The sequence below is a fragment of the Linepithema humile genome, chromosome 8 (assembly GCF_040581485.1).
Source record: "Linepithema humile isolate Giens D197 chromosome 8, Lhum_UNIL_v1.0, whole genome shotgun sequence".
Classification (NCBI taxonomy): Eukaryota; Metazoa; Arthropoda; class Insecta; order Hymenoptera; family Formicidae; genus Linepithema; species Linepithema humile.
The window spans coordinates 9,015,930-9,032,751 of record NC_090135.1 but is presented as its reverse complement, the minus strand read 5'-3'; the positions used below and the strand labels follow the sequence as shown (position 1 = coordinate 9,032,751).

General features: G+C 32.8%; 2 protein-coding genes across 5 annotated transcripts in view; one reads left to right on the top strand and one right to left on the bottom strand.

Annotated features, from left to right (window-relative positions):
• Positions 1-16,822, bottom strand: part of EloA (elongin A) — a 47,868-nt gene that overhangs the window by 4,570 nt on the left and 26,476 nt on the right. Inside the window, exon 1 of one of the 4 annotated variants that reach the window (XM_067360200.1) lies at positions 389-813. The exons of 2 other annotated variants lie outside the window; for them this stretch is intronic. Coding sequence is in view for 1 of the 2 variants with exons in the window: in XM_067360199.1 (XP_067216300.1) it covers positions 431-499 (69 nt within the window). In the remaining variant the exon portion in view is untranslated. Of the gene's footprint in view, positions 1-388; positions 814-16,822 lie in introns of those variants that run through there. One more of the 4 variants, XM_067360199.1, reaches the window with a different exon arrangement.
• dsb (debris buster) overlaps positions 4,498-16,822 on the top strand; it is a 36,742-nt gene continuing 24,417 nt past the window's right edge. The window contains exons 1-2 of the mRNA XM_012374986.2: positions 4,498-5,391; positions 14,778-15,594. Of these exons, the coding sequence (XP_012230409.1) occupies positions 15,414-15,594 (181 nt within the window). The 5' untranslated portion in view covers positions 4,498-5,391; positions 14,778-15,413. The remainder of the gene's footprint in view (positions 5,392-14,777; positions 15,595-16,822) is intronic.

The window sequence follows — 16,822 nt, the reverse complement described above, 5'->3', positions numbered from 1 at the left end:
TTTGTTTAAAAAATATTATTCCTTATAAAATCACTGTGCATATATATATAAAAACAAGAAATATTTTCAATATATATTAGAGTTTACAAAACTACAATTATATTTATATAATTACAATTATTTTTAGTGCTTTCAGATATTTCTATAAAATTTATAAATATTTCAATAGTATTATATTGCATTATTTAATCAATACTTCATCACATTGCTATTAATAGATAACATTAAGGAAAGTATTGTTTGCAAAAGTGAATTCGAAGCACAACAAATGTAATAATAATTTTCAATGCTCAAGAAAACGAGTTTAGCAAAAATTTAATCAGGCATTTAATCGATTCCACGATGATGGTGTGTTGAGGTTAAACGTTATTCATTAGTCAGACTTTACCTAGAATGTAAATGCAAATATCTTAATAACCCTGATACATACTCGATCTTTGTTATCACTGCATTTCTGTAAATTTCGCTGATAATGACAAATTTTGTCGACAACAGACATATTGTAACTATCGATAACAATCAGCTGCTCGTTGCTGGTGCTAGTCAGTTAGCAAAGAAATTCGGTACATGCACTAGGCGTCACGAAAGTTTAGCATTTCCGGTTTAAAGTTCTCCTTGCATCAGTATTCGACACTTTGGTTCATTTGTAAATTGGCCAATAAATTATTCAAATTGTTCTGGATTTTATAATTAACAATTATTATGCACAAACATTCAGACACAATGTATAGTTACAAATGTGAGACATAAAATTGCAAGTTGTCTCTCTTGTGTTCCGAACTCATGGGTGTATTAGTCACGACATCTATTAGAAACCTATGAACCTTTTTACTCACTTCATGCATCAACAGTAAATAAAAGAACATTGAAGCTTATCGATCAACACTAAGTGATTTGAGTCTCGGCTAAAATAGTTTGAGTCTTAGATAAAATAATTCGATAAAATTTTAGCCAAGACTCGACCTATTTTAGCTAATTATTTTATCCTAGATTTTTGTTTTAACAGATAGCTATGAGTGTGAGTTCACAAGCCAATTCAAATGTGCCTTGACACTCGTTGACAAATTCATTCTGTGATTGTGTGTACAAATAAAATATAATAAACTGTGATTTATGTAAAAGAATTTATTCCTTATATTTTTTTCGTTTAGCGTTAATATCTTGTTAATTATGCTTATTGAAACATGGCTGTTATTATTATTGTTAATTTTGATAACTGCTTGAAAAATCGATACATAAAGAAGCATTTGTATAAATTTAATAGAGATAATTTTCAATAAATTAACAAACTTCTTGTATATTTTTTCATATAAATAAAATTAATACTACAATGACAAAGGTAAAAAATGATATAATTATCATAACGTTTTGCTTACAGGGATATGTAATAGAATCATATAACTAAAAAAGTATCTTGAGACTTATCTAATAGATTGCAATCAATATTGTTAATTTATTGCTATGAAATAATCAATTTTGAAAGTTATCTAATGTTACTATGAAATAATCAATTTTGAAAGTTATCTAATGTTACAAAACAGGAAATATTAATGCTAAGTTATTCGAAAAAGCAATTGAATAAGTAACGTACACATCATTTTTATATAAGAGTTGCACATAATGTGTAAATATGTCACGGATCATAAATAGATCATTATTATTGCAAAGAATCTAATAACATTGTGTTTATCTTTGATCTAATATTAATTAGTATACAGCCAATATTATGCCTTTACGTCAGCAAGGAAAAAATTAATAAATGTAAAGATACTACATATGCTAGAATATTTTAAAATCATCCCACAATTATATAATTTTATTCTTATTTGTATATATAAGCCCTCTAAATATTGAACATATTCTATATTGGAAATAACATTAAACATCTTTCTCAATCTCAACAAACAATGGTTAACAGAATATAATATTATTAAATAATGCCAATACGCATGTCTTAAAGACATTTAAAAGATGCGAATTAAATTTTTTATTGTTAAAAGTCTTCTGCGAATAATTATATTAATTGTAAATAATTATAAATATAAATAATTAATATGCTAAAATAATTAATCTTACGTTTATCTTATTTAAAATGTCATAAATAAAAAAACGCGGCATTTTCTTTCAAACGTCATTCAGCTATTTTCAAGATATGCGTGTTGTCTTAAGTGGTAAATATATTACTAATTCATATAAAAACTCATAAAATTTTCCGAAGTTTTTTTCTGTGTACTATTGTCAATAAAAATGTATAAAAATGATAAAAATGCATGTCTTGTTTCGTTTATAAAATAAACAATTTGTTTGACACAAAATAAACGTAAAATTAATAATTTATTATATATATAGGCAATTAACAAAATTAGCTATTTATTCGAAAACTTTAACGAAAAAAATTTAATTTGCATCTTTTTCAAGAACATATGCAAAACTTTCTTTTTAGACAGCATGCATCATCCAGAAAAAATAGATAGAATAATTTAACAATTAAGAATTAAATAGAAATAAAAAAAATTTATAAACTTTTTATGAAATGTCGTCAACACTAATATTAACTTTAAAGAAAAACTAGAATGTAATTTACACACAAAAAAATACATAAACTTTAATTTATAATTTAAATAATATATTTGACATTTTGCATTGTTAATTTATAGCTTTTTTTATTACAATTAAAATGTTATTTCAATAATTTGATTTTTGCAAATTTAAAAATCAGCACACGTGGCATACGTATATTATTTAATTATATGTGCATTATTTATTAATTATTAAACTTGTTTTTATAATATTTTCGATAGTTGATAAATCTATATACGCGCATACTTATTTTTGCAAAAAGATATAGAAAAGGTTGGTGAAAATCAATTATTTGCTTGCTACAAAAAATAAATTAATATAGTAAAATAAAATGTTTGCAAGGTTTTACTTGGAAAAAAATTGATTTTAAAAGTTGGGAACTTAATAATACATATTTAAATTTATCGTATATGGCAGACATACACCAATTTTTTCACAAACCTATGAACTCATTATCGTTCGTCGTTACGCGCACGACATTGACGCACGTCTTTCATTATGTTCGCGGAAGTGAATTCAAGACCTTTTCTTTCGTAATACACCCCTAGATGATCCCTGACATTGTAGCTTCTTTAACCCAACACGATGACAAGTCTTTGACTAGTACTCTCCACTCGTTTACTACCGGACGCGACCACGAGTATAATTTTCAATCCTAACATAACATTTAGTGCGATTGCAACGGCATCAGAGTTGCCTTTAATCGCATTCTTGCGGTTTCCGCTCGACGATCTTCAATCCCAGAATCGAATTCTAGGATCTGTCGCAAAGAAACGCGCGATATCCTTTTGAAAATTGTAATCGGTTTTTCTTTCCGGTGCTTGTGGTATATTAAACGTATTTTGTTTCCGGTTTTTTTTCGCGCACACTCGCAGTTTGTAGTGCGCATTAGAGACCGTTGTAAGTATTACATCAGAGAAGCATGACCGATTTCGCTACGAGGATGGAACAGTGAAAAGAACAGTCGAACCGTAAGTGATTTTGCTACGATTTGTTTACACTGAAAAATAGTCATACACATAGGGGTGTAACGCGGGATTTATTAACTGAAGATGGAATGATAGAAATGGCAACAGCAAGTGTGATACGCATAATAACATACATAGTATCCTGCGAGGAAGCGCGTTCTGTATAATTGGTTCCTTAATTCCACGTTACGCACAGTAATCGAATCGTTTTTACAAACGCAATATAAGACGGATATTTATTATAAAAATATATTGCAAAAATAAATTTAAAAAAGAGTCGAGTTCAAGCAACTATGTTATTTAACGTACACACAATATAGAATGCAGCTTCAAGTTTTCGGGTTACAGTTCTTTAAGTTTCAAAATATGGATATAAGAGAAAGAGAGAAGTAATAAATATTAATCGATTTTTCACTGATTATTAATCCAATTGTTCGAAACAATTTTAAGAAGAAAATGAAAAAACTTACTTGGAAAAAGGCGAAACAATCTATATTTATACTTAGTTCATTGTTTTTAATGTTCAATTTTCTCTTGGAGTGTCCTATTTAAATAATTAAATTATATATTTCTTGTATAGAAAACAAGTGAGAAACAATTGAATCCTGTTCTGCAGAGGAATGTTTAATCCAACCTATTCTAATAAAAATGACGTTTATTAACTAAGTAACTACATTTGAATCTAAGTTGCGACAACAGATACGTGATATAATTTCAGAACTGTTATTTTTATTTTTAAGTTCAATGTTATCAGTTATTATCAAGGGAATCCTATACGCATGTGATCATTTTGTCATAAAAAGTTTCGAAATCATCTTGACGTGACATTGCCAAGTATTATGCGTATCATTTTTATCGAAGACAAATCGCGCTATCGCGAAATCGGCGAAGCCGGCGGCGATTCGCACGAGCTCGCTATCCAAGCTTACGCTCGACGTGTTTCCCTTACCACCGGCACTCCCGATGGACACTCGGTGGGTACTTGGTGGGCACGTGGTGGTCTCTCCTAGTGGCACTACATCGCGCTATCTCCTTGCTCGCTATTCGACAGATTGTGGACCGCGCGCGTGCATCCGAACGTCGTATCGGACCGCCTTATTTTGATTCCTCGCCTTTTTTCTCCTCTATTTATCTTCTTATTCTCCCTCTCTCCCTGCCTACATTATTTTCTTCCCCAATAATTTATTCTTCTCTCTCTTTCTCCGTTTCTTCTCCGCACGGGAACTCGTGAATTAAAAAGGGAGCTCGCGGCCGCCCGCCAGGATTTATTCGCGGAGACGCAGCGAGTGATCTTCACATGCAGAGTGCGGTCGAAGAATTTTACTGTGTGATCGATACTGGGCTGCTGAGGAAACGTTTTGTTTTTCATCGAGGAGAAAAAAAAAAGAACGAGTAACAAATGTTATGACTGTCGATGGGAAGTGAGCTTTTAAGCCAGGAAGAGAACCGTTGGAGCCTAGAGTTTTTGCCCGTCCTCGGGTCGCACTTGGATAAATTCGATAAATGTCTCAATCGTTCGATGCCGGATCCTTCGGCCGCAAACACTGACGAGATCTCGTTATAAGAGGTTCGCCGGGAAAGATAAAGAAAATTAGAAATCGAGGATATCGGAATACCGCACGAGACTGAAACGCATAAATTGTACCCAATAGCAGGATAGAGAAACTTTGCACGGTGCTCTCCCCTGCCGCTCTTCCGACTCTCTTTCCCGGAGAACTTGTGCGTTACATAAAGAATTTTACTGGTCAGTTAATGAACCCGGCTGTGCGTGCACTCGTGGAACATCCAACGACGCCGACGACGACGAAAACGACGGCGAGAACGACGGCTTGCTCGTTATTACGTAAGTAAATATGAATAATTTGTTATCTGAAAGCGCTGAAGAATGTCGTCCAAGAACAGGGTCACGTGGTGTCGTAATACACGCGTCGGAAAATGCACCGGGAAAGACGAGTGACCATAAAAGACAGGTGTATCAAAAGGGAGAATAGAATTCGGCAGAACTTCATTTTATGCGAAATTCGAACTTCACTAACTAATTTTGAAAATACATCAATTAACAAGACATGATGACAGAGTTGATAATTGTTTTTCGAATTATTGGAAGACAAAATAAATATACAATAGTATAAATATATAGTTCTTTTTCTTATTAAAATAATATTCTTGAAACAGCAAGCTGATAGAGCAGAAGCTAGTTATAATTGCTCAAATTTTCCATTTATTACAAAATAATCACAAATACAGACGTTTCGGCCTAAAGGACGTGGCCATCTTCAGTGTAACAAATTAATATAAATGATGTCGTCGTTAGTCGGAAAACGTTGACAAAATAAATAATAATTCTACACTTTTTAATTAATTTCTTTGAATAATAATTTAAATCTTCCGATATGCTTTTAATGATGATCAATATTACAAATATTCGAAACATTAAGCTATTGCTTCACAACGATCATCTCACTCAGTAATGTTTACATGAGAGATATTGAAATGTCATCAGTGCGTGCGAATTCTACTGTTACACGCTGTGTACAATCATATGTTTAGAAATAAATTAACCAATTTGTATCAACTTGTATTTGTCATATTTCATGGAATTCTTTTTAAACGTTAATTTTTTACTCTGTAAAAATCATTAATTTAGCAGGCAATAAATTAAAAGAATTTTAGTAGAAAAAAGTCTACAATTAAACCATCTAGAGTCTGCGAAAGAAATCTTAAAGAAATTTTCTAAATAGAAATCAAAACAGGTTGAACAATTTATTAAAAAGTTTGTCTCACGAATAATGCTACTTATATAAAGTCTTCACTTTTGAAACGAGGCCGTCGTATATCCTTATAACATAAAGTAACAATATATATAAAAAAAAGCGGCTTTATACAACGCACAAAAATCTCAATAATTTGACCTGGATATGCGTATAATATATATCTCGACATACTTAAGTCTAAAGCGGATGAATTAGCCGCAACAATTACGCGTAATGCATCGAGAAATCTTCCTTGCAAGTAAGACCGCGGAGTGATTTATCGTCCGTAGAAGATTGATTATTAACATGATACATTAAAAGCAAGTGTGTTACTTAACATTAACGGAGTCAATCGTGAAGCTTACATGTTGACCGATTTCTCGTGTACCACTTAGAAACGTCGGAAACGAGTCCTTGGAGAATGGAACGCCGATCGACGAATCGAGGATTTCGTCGACGGCTTGCGAGTTTTCAACGTTAGAATCGTTGTTGATCGCATACGCATACGCTGCGTCATTCAGTGGATAAAAAACGAATTAAGTTTTATTGGGAATTCACTTTCAATTTTAGATTATATAATCTATTTGCAAAATCAGGTCACCTGAACTCTCGAATTTATTGCACGCATTCGAATATTTATAGTCTGGAAATCTATATATCTGTTTATTTTTTCTCTTCTGGAAGAATTAATTTTCTGGAAGAAATACTTTTTTTTGTCTAAATACAAATAAAATCCAAATCAATTCTTTTGATCTCGGAGAAAAACATATCGAAATGTATCCAAAGAATTAATTTTCAGTACTTTTTTCTCATCAAAATGCAAATAAAATGCAAATCAATTTTTTTCATATCGGAATGTATTCGAATTTAATTTAATTTCGTCATGCGATAAAATGCATCTTTATGCACACTTCTCACCGATTAATACTTCTTAAGCCGATGGCTTTTGACACTAATAAATCCATCATATGAAGTGACTTTTCACCGGATTACATATCTTTTTAACGACATTTCTATTATTTGCATGCAAACATGTGATCGTTTCTTTTCTTTAATTTATATGGATTAGCGACACTCTCATTATTTTGTCTGCAAATAGATACTGTGAAATTATACTTATCTAAAGTTCAATAGTCGAAAACATGTTATCGGGATGATACCGCCGAAATTATAAATTTATATAAAATTTTTATATCTTTCTGTCACCATAAACTTCTCGGATAAGTTAACGGGCGTGAAAGATACGCCCGTTAACTGAATTTTCACAGCTATGTCTACATCTATAGATTATAGATAATAGATAATAGATAATAGATAATAGAAAATAATAGATAATAGATATAGAAAATTCAGTATTGCGCTCGAACGTTTTACAAAGTTTTGCAACAAAGCTTGTACACAATACATTTTTTAGAGAAAACTTTTTAACGCAGTCAGACTGCCGGCTCGGGCAATTGCGTGAATGATTCGGGCGTATCTATTGCTACGGAAGTTGAATTATATTAGATGTTTCAAAATGCGCGCTGAGCTGTTGAACCTATGTACGGTTAGAATGCTCTTCTTCAGACTGTCCGGCAATGCGGAACGAGTAATCATTATTTTCCCCTTTGCTTCACATTGCTTGTACGTGTCGTTCTGCTATGTTATTATCTACGCCGAGAACAAGTTGTTCTTGCAGTGTAATTTCGAGGAATCCGACGGATCTTCCGAAAAATTATTCGCGGACAAGCACTGTATTAACGTAACCGTTATCGCACAATCGAGCAGCGTGCGCAGTCGATTTGTGTAATACGATGAAATGATATAGAAAAGGTTGTGGTTGCAGCGCGTATGATTTAGAGCGATGCGAATCGGATGTTGCATTTGCACTTTGCGAGCGTGCTGAAACTTATATTTTCTATATCGAAATTGCGAGCGGATTACTAACGTTTAATTGCTAGAATTGCGCGATGTTTTTCACGCCAGGAAAGAAATGGAAAGTCCGTCCGCCGTAGTGACCGCCGCTCTTTTCACGAATATTGCTCAAGATAATACGGTCAGTACGGACCATTTCGAAATTCGAAGAAACCCCGAGAAAGCAGCTTTAACGCATGCGGTGGAAGGACTCGTGCGTAAACACGAATTTCAGACGGGATTGCAGACACGTAATCATTTTTGCCCAATTTTTCGCAACGCGTCCACTATTTACTGTTCCAATTCCGCGTAAATTAAAAAGTCATGCCGACCACTGATGTAATTAATAATAATAGCAGTGATTTGATTCGAAGAGTCTCAGATAAAAATAACGGGCAATGCAAAGCATTGCGTTGAAAAATTTATTTCAATTTTATGAACAAATAACATTGAAAATTATTTGCGTAATTAATTTTATTATAATTTTAACATATAACTCTTTTAGCATGTTCAAGTGTTCAAACATTGTACAAAATACAGGTTTTATTAATGAAATAAAGCTGCCTGGAAAATAAATAGAAAAACCGGATATATTATTGATAGAAATTAATATTCGACATCTAAGTTTTATTTCTTTCTTAAAATTCGAATAAACCTTTGAATAAATTGAATATTTTTTGTATGCCTATAAATATTCAAAAATTTCTACGAATTAAAAGAAAGACTATTTTCTGAGAAAATTATCGCTGGATATAAGACGTTTCTGTGTTCTTTTGACTTCTCCGAAGTACGTACAGAGACTTTACAAAGCACGTAACGTAAATAGATAGATTCATTGGTATCTTTACTCACGATTAGCACTAAATGCGTGGAAAAAAATAAATGGCGTAAGTAAAATCTTATCAATATCGAAATAAAGACGTATTGCAATTTTGATAGCTTTTATTAAATATCCTTATAATTGTGATTTGCAGCAAGCATAGCCACATTAAAAGATGCAATCAATTTATTGAATTCTATCTCTTTCGTTTATCAAATTTTTAGAGGGACTATAAGTCGTGCGTTATCGCATAATGACCGCCGTTTGAATAGCAATTCTCTGATATACTTAATTACCTAATTATATATGTAAAGAGAATTCTCGCGTTTAATTATATGCTTTATTTAGTTAATATATATGCTAAGAGACTTTATACTTATGAAGCGACTGATTATTATGGATCATAATTACTTGCGACTGAATAATTCTTCATAAAAAATGACGGTCTAATTAAAGCAAGATTTATAACTGCATATAATTAAGAAATAATCCATTCACAATCGCCGATTACCAAGACACAAGGCTCGTATTATTGTCTGAAAGCCGAGAGAAACAATAAGTCGTCGTGACGTCGTAACGTCGAGAATTAGGAGTTTAATTTCAAAAAAATGTAATTTTAAAATTAATTTAAAAATATAATTTTTTTTTCAATTTTTCTTTAGTTATAATTTTTTTGCAAACATTTAAATAAAAGGATTTTCCAATACTTTGCTGCGCAGATACATTAAAATGCGATTGAAATGCGTTTTTTGCATGTTAATATTAATATTAATAAAGTAATTTATATTGACGCAGTTGGTGATAATCGGTGCTGGCAAAAAGACAATTTGCAAGAAAAAAAGAGATCTAGAAATACAAGAGCACGATGTAAAAACATATTTTACATGTAATTTAGCATACTAAAAAATAAATGTAATTTATAAAAACGTAAGCAAAATATTCAATATCAAATCATCGCTCAATTATTTCAGCTCAATTATTTCTGAACAGTAATTATATCAATCGCATTAATTTATAGATCGATTTGCAATGTCATGAAAAGGAAGCATAAAGCAAAAATAAAATAATTTATAGATAAAAAAAAAGTTGATAAAAAAGAGAATATTGTGAAATAAAAATCTGTGTCAAACAAAGGTTTTTTAAAATCGAAAGGAAATAAATGGACACAGGTGTGTAAAGATCGTACGTAATATCAAAGTTCATGTATTACGTAATTGAATTAAATCGAGCAAGGACGTCAGAAAGCCACAATAATAATTTACGGATGCGTGATTCTGTTTCCTTGGCGCATGTGTGATCTTCCGGCGAAAGTCTCGCGCGATGTGTTGAAGAACCATCGATTATTTCATTGCACGCGTGCAAGTTTTGCGTGACGGAGCGGTGCTCGCGGCATTGGTACACATCATCCCGGATGGTTTCACTTCTTTCGGTAATGTCGGGAGGTCGTGAAAGCTTGATCTAGTTTGGCGTTCGCGCGCAACAGCAGACGGAAGCGTGCGTCTATGTTCCTGTGCCCGCATTCGCGAGTGGAAAGGCAGCTATCAGATTTCCTTTTCGCTATCACAGCTCAAATGATTGCTGTCGCGTTTGAGGTCATTACCATTACCGGTTGACAAGAAGAAGAATGAAAATAGATATCATCACGAAGAGAAAGAGCAAAAGAAGCGAGAAAAAAAAGCAATTCTAAACTGAAATCTATCTGAAATGTCAATGCGGCGAAAATGTAATATTGTAATAGTAAATTTCATATCCTGACATAATCTGCCTTAATAAACCATAACCTGAATATCTATAAGCTATCTACAGGTGCAGCGAAAATCGTACAGTGAAAATAAGATTCTTCTTCGTACAAAAATCGAAGATATAAAACAATACGTTTGATACAATCTTTGTTTTTGAGAAAAGGAAATTATTTTTAGTCTGATCTTATTCTTGTTATTAATTTTAAACACAATACGCCGAAAAAATTCGAGCTTTAATTAATACTAAATAATTTTATCAAAGATATGCAAATTCAAAAAGTTAAGCAATGTTATTAATTTTTTAATTTTCAAACACAATTTTCTCAAAGTAAAACTTCATATGAAAAACGTATTATTTTTATTTTTATACAAAACAGACGCGCCATATATAAGGATTCGTGTAGATATTGAACTTTGATGTACATAAATCGTTTATACATCCGATAAATGTACGATGAAGGCCGAAACCTTAACCGAAGGAAATTTCAAGGGTTGAAAATTTGCATGCTATGGGCGTTTCTATCGAACGTTGAGCGAACTAATCCTAGGAATTTTATTTGCTTCACTTTCTAAAAATAGATGTTAACGTTCTCCTATATAACAGTTAATGATAGATTGCCTTGTTTCTTGATTTTCGATTGAAAGTTGTATTGGTAACCGCTCTACTATTTGCTCACTGTTTCTACCATGAAATACCAGACACGATTCATAATGAGATAAACAATTAACGTTATTATGCGCTACATAGGTATGTCAGAACATAATTATATCGTCAGCGATGTTCGGAAATGCAAGTTTAAAGAGCTGTTTAAACCGCAAACACTGTCGCCGCAAAACACACGTTATGCTGCGCAAGTGCGAATTATACACTACGGTAATATGTTTAATAAGCAATAAAAATACATTTTGCGTGAGCGCATTTAATGGAACGAACTCTACAACAGTTTCTTGCACGGTTCGCATAGAATCGTTCACGTACAGTACTTCCTGCGCAGTTCTTATCTTATAGTAACAAATTCTCCGAATGTAAGATACATTTTATCATATTCTACACATTACCCGCATTAATATAGCATACTATAGATTACGGTACAGCATAAAGATAAATGTAGATAGATAATCGAAGCTGGGGACCGCCTGGCGCACTGTCGCTGCGAAAGTGGCAGGACCAGTTAACAATACAAGTTGCTGTAACAGCGCGTTAAGCAAGAAGAGACAGTTTTTAGTATCGAAAGTCCCGTTTGGCGATCGCCCTTGCGGACGCGAGACAGAAAGTCCCGGCTATACGAATCGCGTTCGCGTATATTATTTTCTGCGTGCAAGGTGCGCGCACCTATACATTCTTAAAGAGAAAGAGCGGATTTACGCGAGCACAACCGAAACGCTTCAGCGCGATCATATGTGTAACGGATGTGCATAGCTATTATTTATCTCGAGAGACCTTGAAGCAACTCGGAGCACGTTGATTTGACTTTTGTAAACAATTCGGACTTGCGTCCATGTTTAAAAAATTCGTCGAAATCGTGTGAAATATCATGATCCACATCGTCGGCAAATGGAGAATAAACAAACTCCTTCAATGTTAAGTTGACAATGTTAAGTTGACAAAAAATCTTAATTATCATTTAACTGCTGTCTTCGCACATTTTCAAAAGCCATTGCCTATGCACTGTCGGAAATCGTTTTAGTCATTTGTTTACCATGGCGGCTATATTTGCGTCATCGTATTTACTGTGAGAATCACTTTTCTCCGAGAGAGAGGTATTCACGACAGAGGTACTAATAAATTCACGGGAATTTTGCTACTCCGAGAATCTTACATTTACGTTGAATCTATAGTCGAGAGGAAGTGCGCTAGTTCTAATAGGCAAAGCGATACGCAAAGCCGACATTTTACGCCCTCAAGAAGAATCTTGCAAATGAATCGTGAGAGAGAAAATTGATGATTTTTTATATGCTTCGGAATCAATGAAAAACGTAGTACCGAAATCATAAAGTTAATGAAATAAACAATTTTTAATAAAAAATAATTTGTTTTATATTTGAACTTCAAATGCGATATTTGACGTGCAAATTTTTTGCGACAGCAAAATCTATTTCGCTGGTAGAATGGATAAATTCTGCTGAATATATTTGTTTGTAAAGACATTAATTTGCAGCCACGACAAAATAATTTATTTCTAACAAATGTATGTAAATGATTTATTCCTAACAACTGTATTTTGCTGTTGCAGCAAAATTGTCGCTGCCAATACAAATTTTGATGATAAAGATTGAGAATGCGTCAGCAATATAATTGCTTAATTGAATGTTTCAACAAATATCACTTAACACAACATAGCATTTATATGTTGTGAAACGAATAGCGCGATTACACGATATATTATAAAACATTTTAAACCGCCGTTTCGTTCTCTGTATTTGATAGTATATATTTATCTGACAAATGAGCGAGAGCTGTTTATGTAATGCTTCAAAGATTATTTTAATATATTTTTCATATATTCTGATTGTTTGAGAACAATTCTTTTGACAAATATTAAGCATTACAGAATTTTATAATTAAATTTTAATAGAAGTTTTAGTTTTTAAATAAATTAACCAAAAAATCTATATCATTTATTTATATGTATATATATGTATTTTTTCAGAAATATATTTATATAAAAATCTATTTTTTAACATCCATTAATGTCTCTGCATTCGATTGCTACACAAAAAGAACAATTTTGCTGAAAGATCTAAAAATTGTGCCAAATACAGGTCAGAAAATAAATTTTGTTGGACAATCAAAATGTATTAATAGAACACTCGAAACTTTTTGCTGCAATGTGAAAGAAATTTTGAATGTCCAACAAAAAAAATTTATCTTCAGATTTATTATTTGTATCTGACATAATCTTTAGATCTTTCAGAAAAAGTGGTCTTTCCGTGTATCAATATTCACTAGAACTTCTTATAAAAAAAAGTATAATAAGTATGAAATAATTTAAATAACAAGTTCGTAAAATGTCACTTTCATAATAATTGTTATTCTACTACCATACTTTTTGTAAGATATTGTTTTTATTTGTATTTCCCGGGATGCCCGCAGGATGCTATGATCTTTGTTCTACAACCTTCGACATTATCAATCGACTTTTTTGCGATCTATGGATTCCCCAGTAGAAAACTTGTTTTTTTTTCGATTAATATTCATTTTGTGTTACGTGGATTTTAACTTTATACTGATCGTTGTATCTTAATGTATTATGAAAGAAATAGTATAACAGTATCTATAATTTACAACTTTGCCTTGACAATATTTATGAAAAATTGATATTAAAATATATGCTAAATGTAGCATTTTTTAGATGTTATTGCATGCAACTTCATTATAAATTTTTTACAATCGTTATGACGTCTCCCAGATATAAATCAACTGTGCCAATTTGTCTTTGACGTGAAAAAGATTTCTACAAAGTGTAATTATTTCCGTAATTGGTGTTTATTTCAAAACCTAAGATTATAATTTAACGCCATCTTTAACATAGTGCCAAAAAACATATCTCAAGATAAAAATTTAAATAACGCTCTTACACTCACACAAACACACACACACACACACACACACACACACACACACACACACACACACACACACACAATAGAAACGTAAAAAATTTGAGGCAATATTCTTGTCAAAAGATCGTTTTTTATGTCAATATTTTAAAAATCAATATCATAAAAAAAGGTGAGATATTTCATGCGTGCAAAAATATAAATTCAGCGGTTTTCTTAACTGTGACCGAACGACTTTAATATTGACACAGACGTGACGACGAAAAAAATTTTGGCAGAAATGCATACTTTGCATTTACGTAACGCGTGCGCGATGACAAGTTACACCGCGGGATTCATCGCGAGAACTTGCTTTTCGTTGTAATAAATGTTACGCCGCAAAAGGATCCAATGCGACCGGATTCTTTCTTGCCCCCCTACCCTTCTATTTTTGTAATTTCAATTCGGTTTCGCATTTCAGGCAAAAGTCAAGAATGAAGGACCAACGGCGGGATCACGACGAGTGAAAGTGAAGCCGGGGCAACACGCGCTTTACCTGGACCAGGTGTGAAAGCGCAGTGCGCAATACGTACGCCGGGAACACGTGGTGTGGTGATACCTGTCGAAACCGCGTTATCGGCACGGCACGACGACAAGGACGAGTGATAATAATAATGGCGATTATGATAACGTTGTTGCCACCTCACCGCGAGAACCATGCCCGGTGTAGTAACATCAGATGATGAAGATGATGAATATTTCGCAAATGCAACACGCATCCTGTTAATTAGTCACCACTGGCCGATTATTTAATCCACTTTTATTCCGCTTTTACTTTTATTAAAATTAATGGTTTTAATCGAAAATCGAGGACCACCAGTCGAGATAGAAGTGATTGATACCGGAGTTTCTTCAGAAGACGAATCATTGCGAAGAAACGATTAATCGAACGAATCATAAACTATTATTCAAGGTTTAGGTTGGAAATACGTGACGTTATTGATTCGGATTACTCGGACCATCCATTAATTTTTATCAGTGTCGTGAATTATTCTATCGAAGAATTTCAAGAGAAGATTGTTTTCTCTTTACGGCGTAAATCTATCGAAAATTCAAGATGAAATTCATCGCATCCTTGTTCGGGACGGGATCTCCGAAGGCGATGGGCAGGCAGTACATGAAGGTTGGCCGAAACGCGCTTTTCGGTGTGAGGACTAATCACAATGATGATATTTGTACCGAAAAAGTGCCGAGGCCGCTATCCTTGCTAATCTCCAAGAAGGGAAAGCTCAGACATAGTAAGTTGTTATATGTTTTATTTAATATTAACGAGAGATCACTTTCAGAGAGAGAGAGCTATAAATCCTTTCATGTTTCTATTGCAGTCTATCGTCTGTATTTTTGTTCAGCTAATTATTAAACCTGATCTTAAAACGTTAATTATGCGAATCAAATCTTGACAGCTGAGTATGATTATTGAGCACCGGCAAGGTTCACTCTTGCATAATCGGCATATAATAATCCGGTTAATATATTCTAAGTTGCAATCCGTAATGTAATTTTCTACCATGACTAATGATAACTTATTGTTAGATACTCGCGGATTCGCGCTGGCAATCAGACTGTAACCAGATTACGGCACGAGTAGTATATCGCCATTGTTTATAAGCTTCTTAATTAACTATATTGTCTGGAAAAGTAATCAATTTAGCGTCCATTGATCACATGATATTTCGCTAATAATGCTCGTTAGAAAATATGCAAATCACGTAGAAGAGTTACAGGGATATTATATATGATTAAGCAATTTCTTTGTGGAAAGAATCATTGAAGTATACCGCATGTTTTGGAAAATAACAACAATGATTTTTGATGAAATACAAAATTTTCGCAACAAAAAATTGGAACGAGACATTAACTAAAAGTAAAAGACTTGCTAAGATTAATTTATTAAGATTTAATATTAAAAAAGAAAAATATTAAATCCTTATAAATTAATCTTATAAGCAATATCAAATATATAAATAAAATTTCTGTTAATACAACATTTAATTAAAATTTATTGAAAGAACTCGGAGTTGTTGTTTTCTATTCAGTCGTCGTTCTCGATTTCTATTGCAGATTATATAAAGCCGAAGGTATTTAATTCTTAACGTTAAATATTTATTAACATGTTTTTGCGTCGAAACAACGCTGTTTTTAATATTGCTGCTAAAGCAGTGTAAAATAATTTTGACTAACGATTGTTACTCGCGATTAATTTGTATCAAAGTGAGAGCTGCCGTATCAAACTATAACTCTCACCATGTTCAATGAGCGTGCATAATTATCATTGCGGGCAAGGTTAACCAGTCTATTCTGATTGCATGGTAATCGAAATATCCGCGTTAACTTGACAAACAACGAACACAGGTGGAATCTCTACGCCGTTCATCGTCAGACTGGCTAAGTCTAATAGAGGTCGTGGACTCAATTAAAGTCGTAATAAACTACGTGTTAAATTTTTGCAACGATGCGCCAATAAAA